This window comes from Chionomys nivalis, chromosome 4, assembly GCF_950005125.1.
Source record: "Chionomys nivalis chromosome 4, mChiNiv1.1, whole genome shotgun sequence".
NCBI classification, from domain to species: Eukaryota; Metazoa; Chordata; class Mammalia; order Rodentia; family Cricetidae; genus Chionomys; species Chionomys nivalis.
Window position 1 is genome coordinate 64,583,116 of NC_080089.1, and position 10,104 is coordinate 64,593,219.

Consider the following 10,104-nt stretch of genomic DNA (forward strand, 5'->3'; position numbering starts at 1 on the left):
GAGGATCCTTTATTTCCTTTGTGTGTGAGAAACATTGTGTTGATGGAAGTTTCTGTCCCACCTGGTCCCAAAGCTTTCAGTCCCAAGTAAACACACAGAGGGTTATATTAATTATAAACTGTTTGGCTTATTGCCCAGGCTTATTACTAGCTAGTTTTTACTCCTATCTATGTTTAACGGTGTGGCTTGGTACCTTTTCTCAATAAGGCATACTCTTGATTCCTCTAAGTCTGACTGGTAACTATATCTGGCTATTGACTGCGTCTCTGTGTCCCAGAATTCTCCTAGTCTGGTTACCCAGCCGGTACTTTTTGCCTAGCTATGGCCAATCAGTGTTTTATTAAGCCAGTATGAGTGACAGATCTTTACAGTGTACAAGAGCATTAACCCATAGCAACATAGTAACAGATAAGCTTGTATTTGAGTGTTTGTAACTAAAGGCAGGGACCTTGTAATATTAATAGTAGTGCTTCTTCAGACTTCCAAAAAGGATTTGATGGTAGACAGATGCAGAATTAAATGCAATGTTAAAATTGATTCTTTAACATGTCAAAAGAGGATTTGCCACATAATTTTAACCTATTTGGATTTAGGTTATTTCATTTAGCTGTAAATTTAATGGGAAATTTAAGACCTGACTTTGCTACTTAGAGAAGCAAGCCTTGGTCAAAGCACTTAACCTCTGTGGCCCTGTTTCATATGGGCTTACAGACGTAAAGCACGTTCATAACATCTGTCTATTGTTTATAATCTCTATCATTTCTTGGATAGTATCTTGGATTTGGGACACCATCTAATCTGGGAAAAGGTAGAAGGGCTGCAGCTGCTGCGGACCTTGCTAATCGAAGTGGAGAATCTAATACTCATCAAGATATTGAAGAAAAAGATCGGTTACTCCGTCATGTGGAAGCCAGAGATCTCATTGAGTTTGGCATGATACCTGAGTTTGTGGGACGGTTACCTGTGGTGGTTCCTTTACATAGCCTAGATGAGAAGACACTTGTACAAATACTCACAGAGCCACGTAATGCAGTTATTCCTCAATATCAGGCCTTATTCAGCATGGATAAGGTAAGGTTTTATTTTTCCTTTATGTTTTTTCATATTAGAATTCTATTACAATAACCCATATATTAAGAGATCCTTGCTCATCTGGAATAGTAGCCTGCTCTTCACTTAGTATAGATGTAGGAAGGCATAGTGTGTTACATCCAGCATTTGAGAGTTAGAGTTGTTTTTATTTTTCTGAATTAAATGACCATTGAAGCATAAAATTACAAAGATAGAGAAGTGTCAGTCTAGCTCAGCCTCTGCAGGCCACGTGCACAGAATTGTCCTTATAGAGTTGCGGTTCACGGACTATGTATATATTGTTCTATGTTTTGCCTAAGTAAATTAATTAGTTCTTACATCCAAACACGGAGGTCACTCTGGCCAGCTTATCCAACCAGATTAAAAATATTTTCAACTTTATGAACTTAGCATCTCTAAATAGAAGTTTTCTGTCCATTTCCATGTAAGCACGTTACCACTGAGCTCCAGTGCCGCCCAAGGAACAAACTTGTGACTCATAATAGTGATACTACTACCATAGGTTAATTTATTAGGTACAATTTAATGAGGATGACATTCTATGGTTTTTTTTGTTTGTTTTGGTGGGGTTTGTTTTGCTGTTTTTTGAGATAGGGCATCTCTGTATAACTGCCCTGTCTGTCCTCGAACTCACTTTGTAGACCAGGCTGGCCTCAAACTCAGAGATCTGCCTACTTCTGCCGTCTGAGTGCTGGGATTAAAATCATGTGTCACCACTGCTCAGCGAGAATGACATTCTAAAACATCATGAGAAAGGACAGACTTGTCTGAAGTTTTGCCTTTTTTAAATGCAGGGTTATAATGTTGCACTTGTTAAAATACAGTTAGACGGCTGGGGAAATAGCTCAGAGTAGAGGACAAGGCCCTGTCTCCAGTCAGGCTTTATCACTACAGTAAAAAGCAGAAATTGAGGGAGCAGTGACCATTTGTAATGAGGTCGTTAGTGACAGTGATCGTCTAATCTGCAAGGGGTAGGAAGGTCTGTCAGATAGACTACACCAGCTTAGCCTCTATCTCTTGCCTCTTTCCTGAATCTCAGTTTCTGGAGCTTGTTTATCTGTGAATAGTCATTTGTTCTATCTATAAAAATCTCTGAATCTGGAAGATTAATAATGATCACCACAGTTAGTAGATCAATTATTATGTGACTGTATTAGAAAAAGATCGCCAAGGACTAGCTTAAGTTTTCATTTATCTTTCTTTTATCCATCTGTAGTGTGAACTGAATGTTACTGAGGATGCTTTGAAAGCCATAGCTAGATTGGCACTGGAACGAAAAACAGGTGCACGAGGTCTTCGGTCCATAATGGTAAGTTGGAGTTATAAAATTAACACCCCCCCCCGATTATTATTGATTTGATGTTTTGTTTTGCAGTTGCGAACGTGTGTGTGTGTGTTTCCCCAGTATGCAGATGCATATGCAAGGATGCCAGAGGTTGATGTTAGGTATCTTCCCTTTGGTGGGGTGGGTAGGTGTTGAGACTAGGTCTCACTATGTAGCTTTGACTGTCCTGAAATTCACTTTGTCGACCAGGCAGGCCTCAAACTCACAAAGATGTGCCTGCTTCTCCTCCCAAGTGCTGGGATTAAAGGCATGCACCACCATACCCCTACAGGTGTCTTCCCTAATCACTTTCCATTTTCTTTACTGAGAATTGGTTTCTTTGCTGAACCTAGATCTTGCCAACTTGGATAGTGTAGCTGGCCAGCTTGTCTTAGGAATCTGCTTTCTCTGCTTCCAGGCCCTAAGGTTATAGACAGGCTGCCGCACCCACTCAACTTTTATGTGGGTGTTGGGGATCTGAACTCAGTTCCTTATATTTGCAAAGAAGTACTTTATTCACTGAGATCTCCCCATACCCTTTGTCCAGGTCTTGAGGCTATTAAGCTTTCCTGTTTTTCTTCTGGAAGTAGTATAGAGATCTGCCCTAAAGATTTTTTATTTTTATGATTTTCTTTTGTGGAGGACGGATGGGGTAGTCACAGTTTTTATTTTGCTTCACCTCCCAGAAAAAGGTATTTTATGACTGATAAGTGTGGCTAAATTGTACGAATGTATTTAGCATGCATGAAATACTGGATTCAATTATTTTGTAAATGTATTTAGCTTACATGAAGTAGGACAACACACACACGTGTGTGCACACACTTAATTTGGGCTTGAGATATAGTTCAGTAGGCAGAGTGCTTGCTAAAATGCACGAAGCCCTCAGTTGTAGTCCCAGCATCATATAGGTAGACGTGGTGGGTCAAATTTGTAAAGCTAATACTCAGGAGGTGAAGGCAGGAGAATCATGCATTCTCAGTTATATAGTGAGTTCAAGGCCAGAGTATCGTCAATCCTCTTGCCTTGTTTCTGAGTCTGTTTACTTAACTTTCTTGAACTCATCTATGAAATAGGCATTGGTTCTATTTCGTTACACAATTCTGATTCTGGGAAGATTAATAATGGCTGTTATGATATGTGACTGTATTAGGAAAAGATCGCCAAGGACTAGCTGGTTTTCATTTATCTTTTATCTCTCTGTAATGTGAACTGAATATTACTGAGGATGCTTTGATTGAATCTAAGCCATTGCTTAGATTGAAACCGGAACATAATACATGTGCATGAGACTTCCATTGAAATCCCCATTGCAGACACCATGACACAGTCTCAAAAAAGAGAGAAAATATCGACCCAAAATTGTAAACAAAAAGTACTCTTAAAGCCTTGAAGTTTAAGGTGTTTGCAAATAAGGGCACACACACTATAATTGAAGAAATACAGAAAATATGAATCAGCTGGGTATGGTAGTACATACCTCTTCTAGTACTTGGGGACAGAGGTAGGCAGAGCTGTGTGAATCTGAGGCCAGCATGGTCAATATAATGAGTTGTAAGACAGCCAAGACTAAGTAAAGACAACCTATCTTAAAAAAAAAAAAAATCATTAGGAGAATGTGAAAAATTCTTGTTTGTAGGTGCATATGGAGAGCAAGGCCTCCCAGGCTGGCCTCAAACTGGCAGCCATGTATGGCCTTGAACTCCTGTGTCTGGGGTTACAAATAGCCTTTGACCTTTTGAAATCTCCATCTTAGCTCCTCTGCTTCAGTGTGCTATGAGCTGCTTTTAGAGACCCTAGGTAGGACACAGACTTCCTGATACAACTGATTCCTCTTTTTTTTTTTATTTTTTATTTTTTTTTATTTTGAGACAAAGTTTCTCTGTAGCTTTGGTATCTGTCCCAGAACTAGCTCTTGTAGACTAGGCTGGCCTTGAACTCACAGAGATCCGCCTGTCTCTGCCTCCTGAGCGCAGGGATTACGCGCCACCACCGTCCCCCAGTTCCTATCTTTAAACTTCTCTGTCCTGTTTCTCAGATCTAGATGGATCACATTTCACTGTCTTCTCCCAAAGCAAGTATAGGATTATCTTCCCTGTTAAGAATTTTACTCTTGTCCCATCTTCATCTCAGTGTGACTTCAATTGTATAGCTATGCTTTTACCACAAGCAGTTTGACAGTCTACCCTCTGGTGAGGTCCTGCTGTTTACGGTATTCCTGAGGACAGACATAGACATCCAAATTAGAAGAACAGGTTATTTAGTTGACATGCCTGAAAAATTTGATGTGCCAGCAATTCCCTTCACCCCTATCTATAGGAAAAACTAGATTTCTAAAGCCTTCTTAAGGGCTAATGCTATACTTGAGGCAAGTGTTCATTTGAATCAGAGTTTGAAATCAAGAACTTGGTAGAAGTGATTTTAAGATTGACAGAAAAGTGAGGATTATGAGTTGACTGCCTCAGGCATAGGAAAGGCCAGGTATGCCAGGCAGCAATGAGTCTGAAACTACAGGCTTTGTTTGTGCATGTTGCCTAGATAGGCAGAACAGTAGGCAGCTGACTTATTTATAAAATGACTTGAATGTAATTAGAAGCTATTTTAATATAACAAATATGAAGGCTTTTACATTGATTAAAGTTGAAATGTTTTGCATACAATTTTCTTCCTAATTTATTACCTTTTCTCTCTTTAGGAAAAGCTGTTACTAGAACCAATGTTTGAAGTTCCTAATTCTGACATTGTATGTGTGGAAGTTGACAAGGAAGTAGTAGAAGGGAAAAAGGAACCAGGATACATTCGGTAAAACATACTCTCAGTCAGCATAGAGCTAAAAGTTAAGGCCTTTACTGCTTGAGTTTATTATTCTGTTATTGAAAACCTGGGTAACTTATTTTTTAAGGAATTAATAATCTCATGAATTTTCTATAAGAAAAATCTAAAATTATATATAAAGCAATTTTGTGAGTCATTTTGAAAACTGATCTTCAAAATTAGCCTCTACCTTTTTTTTAATGTGCTTTATGTACATGCGTGCTTTGTCTGATTTGTACATTTGTGCACCAGAAGAGGGCGTCTGATTCCGTGGCACTACAGTTATGGTTGTGAGCCACCATGTGGATGCTGGGAATTGAACCCAGACCCGTGGAAGAGCAGTCATTGCTTTTAACCACTCAGCCAATCCTCCAGCCCCACCTCTCCTTTTTCTGCAACAACAGTATACAAAAGAGATATCCATGTTTCTGTGTGTGAAGGGGAATACTTGTAATGCCAGCATTTTATCACCATCCACACTATGAATTTGAGGCTAAGCTGGATTTCATCATGAGACACTGTCTAAAAACAAAACCAAGGAGGCAGACGTAGGAAGATCTCTGGGCTTGAGGCCAGCCTGGTCTACAGAATGAGTTCCAAGACAGCCAGGGTTACATAGAGAAATCTTGTCTCATAAAACAAACAAACAAACAAACAAACAAACAAACAAAAAAACCCCAAACAAACCAAAAACCTGACTTTGGGTATTTGGTGCTAATTTTCTAATTGATGAATGACTTTTTTCATGGCTTGCCCCATGTGTTTATTGTTTGGACACAGCCTAGCCTTGAAGTCACTAAGTAGCTAGGAATAGGCTTGAACTCCTGAGTGCTGAGGTTGCTGGTATGTACCAGCACATTCAGCTCTTTCTAATAGCTTTTACATGACCAAACCTTTGTTCACAAAATTTATTTTCCCTCAGTGTCATACCTGTCAACAGATCTGACCGTTATTGTTTTATGTATTCTAGGAGTCAGCAGACTTTCTCAAATTCTTCAGAGCCATACTTTCTATACTACAGCTGCTCAAAACTGCCCCCAGCACAGAAGCAGTCATACACAACACATAAATGAATTAATATGTCAGTATCCCAGTAAACCCCAGTTTACAAAGCAGACAGTGGGCTGGATTTGGTTCATAAGTTGCAGTGTATTTCTGTACTAGTTTGATTAGAGAAATCAATGAACTCTTTTATGACTAAAAATCCCTTATTTTACCACTAAACAATCCTAATATTAAAAATGCTTTTCTTAGCTGTCTTCTTTGAGGACAGCCTGCTGTACCCAGGACAGACTCCAAAGCTACACACAGAGAAACCCTGTCTCAAAAAACAAAAACCAAACAACAAAAAAGTTCTTCTTGTTTTCTGTTTTGAGAGGTTATTTAGCTGTGAAGATTAGTTTACTATTCTGAGTCTAGAAATCATATCCACCTCCAATTTGTTGGAAAACAAACATGGTTTTTCATTGCAGGGCTCCGTCGAAAGAGTCCTCTGAAGAGGAGTATGACTCTGGAGTTGAGGAGGATGGATGGCCTCGCCAAGCGGATGCTGCAAACAGCTAAGCTGTCAGACTCCTGCCTGTACATACAGCTTTCCTTTGTTTTGTTTAGGGTCATAACAGTTTCTGCAGTCTTGCATTAAAGGCATTGACTCTATCTTGGATATCATACATGGTCAGAAAGCCTTTAAGATAAGAATCCGATCATGTATATTATTGTAACATCACATTGATTTATACAGAAGACAGTACATGGACTTTAATGACACAATGTTTAGAGATAAAAATGTACATTATTTTGGCTCTGTTTTTAAAAATATGCTTTAACAAAATTCTTAGGAATTCTTTTAAGCAATGCAGGTGTTGCAATAACTGTGGATTTTACAATAATGTTACTCTACAAATGAGAAAATAAATTCTTTAAAGTTGAGTATTGGCATTCCATTCTTTAGTATTACTTTTTTTCTACCCACATTCTCTGGAAATATTAGAATTTTCATTTATTTATTTATTTATTTATTTATTTATTTATTTATTTATTTATTTATGGTTTTTCGAGACAGGGTTTCGCTGTGGCTTTGGAGCCTGGAACTAGCTCTTGTAGACCAGGCTGGTCTCGAACTCACAGAGATCCGCCTGCCTCTGCCTCCCGAGTGCTGGGATTAAAGGCGTGCGCCACCATCACCCGGCTAGAATTTTTATTTTAAAAAAAAGCCTGGACCAGGTAGTTTTCAGATATGGAAAAATACCTTGAAAATCCACATTTTGATGGCATGTCTATTTTCTTACTCTTTTCAGCTAGTGTATGACATTGATTTCCCAACCAATAGCATAAAAAAGATCTATTCTCTTGATAACTTGTCTGGCTTATTTGCCATCTTGAACCATTTTTAGTACCATCAGTGAGTAGATAGAATTGGTAGTCTGATTTAAATATTAGAAGAATATAGACAACTAATTATTTAGGTAGCATGCTGTGTCAGCCATGTACCAGACTAAATAAAATGCCTTAATAGTGTACACTTTTTCTAAAGTACTGAATTGGTCTTTTGTCTATAGGTGCTAGATGTCTGTCAGTTTTTTGACTGTACAAAACATAAAGAAAATCTTATGTTTTATCATTAGTCAGTGTCCTCACTGACATATAAATTATTACTTTGTATTATAGGGCAAAACTAAGACACAGGTATGAGGTAGACTGAAATGAAAATTGCATCTGAGTCCATAATTAAGTATGCTTTTCTTCCAAAATGTTACAAGTTTTTATAACATTCCTTCAGTTCAATCTTATTGAAGTTCTTTACATCACAGTATCTGTAAGTATTCATTTTTTTGGTTTTTGGCTTTAGAGTGTTTTCACCAGCTTTTCCCCTAGGAAACACACATTGCACTTAAAGTCTAAATCCCATGAAGACTTGGGTTTTCCGTGATATAAGGGATGTGAAGTTTCTTGATATGACAGAGGTAGGATGGGCCACACATTGGATTTTGCAGATATTTCAGCCTGGTAGCTGCAGTAAGGAACAGATGTCCCTGCTTTCCATAGTAATGGTTTTGGGTCTCATCAAGTCTTTTGTACTATAATTTTAATATTCTTCCCTTATAAGCATCACTTCCATTTTTAAGAGTAAAAATTGGCAGTTTCTAAATATATATATATATATATATATAAATCCTCCAAAAATGGACTACGAGACAAACACAGCCACATACAATTATGATTTATCCTGGAATTTAGGTGTTGGCACCTGGATAAACAGAAAGATCAATAAAAGCTACTGTGATGCCGAGCAGTGAAGGCAAAGGCAGGTGGATCTCTGAGCTTCCGGCCTGGCTGGTCTACAGAGCAAGTTCCAGGACAGCTGGGCTACACAGAGAAACCCTGTCTCAATAAACCAGCCCCACTCCATCAAACAGAAGCTACAGTAGTGGTGTTCGTGTGGTGGACAGTGATACGGCGTCAGCAGTGCCAAGCAGCCGGATTTGCCTTTTGGGTTTTTTCTCTCTCTTTGTTTTTCCTTTCCTTTGTTTTGAGACAGAGTTTCTCTATGTAGCCTTGGCTGTCCTGGAACTCACTCTTTAGACCAGGCTGGCCTAGATATCCCCAAGTGCTGGGATTAAAGGCATGCACCATCCCACCCCCCTCCACCCCAGCCGGCTGGTCTTTTGTTTTTGAGGCAGGGTCTTTCTTTCTTTCTTTCTTTTTTTTTTTTTTTTTTTTTTGATTTTCGGACAGGGTTTCTCCGTAGCTTTTTTGGTTCCTGTCCTGGAACTAGCTCTTGTAGACCAGGCTGGCCTCGAACTCACAGAGATCCGCCTGCCTCTGCCTCCCAAGTGCTGGGATTAAAGGCGTGCGCCACCACCGCCCGGCTGAGGCAGGGTCTTTCTACATAGCTCTGAACTATATCAGAAGAGTAAGCTACTTCTTTGTTACTTAAAAGTTAATGGTTAACTTTTTTGGAGACTCACTGTACATAGCCACAGACTGTCCTGGGACGGTGGTGACGAGTTCAAAGCCAGCCTGATCTACAAAGCGAGTTCCAGGACAGCCAGGCAGTCAGGACTGTTAACAGAGAAACGGGGGCGCGGGGGGGGGGGGTAGAGGGAGAAGATAATGAAATCCCAAAGCATGACTGAAGGCCTTTACTATGTTTGACATCACAACAGAAGGCATAAAAAGGCGGTGGTGGCGCACGCCTCTAATCCCAGCACTCGGGAGGCAGAGGCAGGCGGATCTCTGCGAGTTCGAGACCAGCCTGGTCTACAAGAGCTAGTTCCAGGACAGGCTCCAAAACCACAGAGAAACCCTGTCTCGAAAAACCAAAAAAAAAAAAAAAAAAAGTGGAATACATCAGTGTTGACAGCCTAGTTCACCAGGCAAAATGGTGCAAGAAGTCATTATATTAAAAGTGCCCTGTCCTCCCCTAAATGGCTAGAGAACAGCCCGTGATGTGTCCACAGAGCTCCATTTGGCTTTCGAGTGTTGTTGACTGTCAGTGTCAGATAGTGGACTGTTCTCTCACACCTGCGCTCCTTCTCCCTGGGTGGTGGCAGCAGTGGCAGGAGCAGGTGACTCAAGCAGGTGACTCCACTTTCAAAACAAACAAACAAAAAAAACAAAAACAAACCTATCACTTTTTTTTTTTTTTTTTTTTTTTTTTTTGCGAGACAGGGTTTACCCCAGCTACGGAGTCTGTTCTTGAAGTCGCTCCGTAAACCAGGCTGGCCTTTAACTCACAGAGATCCACCTGTTTCTGCCTAAAATTGGAACGATACAGAGATGATTAGCATGGCCCCTTAAAAAAAAAGAAAAGATGCCCATTTAACATTCTCACGCCCAGCATCTGGCTTATAACCACTGTTGTTTTTCATTGT

General features: G+C 39.7%; 1 protein-coding gene and 1 pseudogene across 1 annotated transcript in view; both read left to right on the top strand.

The window, feature by feature from the left end:
* Clpx (caseinolytic mitochondrial matrix peptidase chaperone subunit X) overlaps positions 1–7,159 on the top strand; it is a 40,874-nt gene extending 33,715 nt beyond the window's left edge. Inside the window, exons 11-14 of the mRNA XM_057768901.1 lie at positions 772–1,071; positions 2,309–2,401; positions 5,112–5,218; positions 6,703–7,159. Of these exons, the coding sequence (XP_057624884.1) occupies positions 772–1,071; positions 2,309–2,401; positions 5,112–5,218; positions 6,703–6,793 (591 nt within the window). The 3' untranslated portion in view covers positions 6,794–7,159. The remainder of the gene's footprint in view (positions 1–771; positions 1,072–2,308; positions 2,402–5,111; positions 5,219–6,702) is intronic.
* Positions 7,160–9,965: 2,806 nt separating this feature from the next.
* Positions 9,966–10,055, top strand: LOC130874077 (U6 spliceosomal RNA; annotated as a pseudogene).
* The last annotated feature ends 49 nt before the right edge of the window (positions 10,056–10,104 follow it).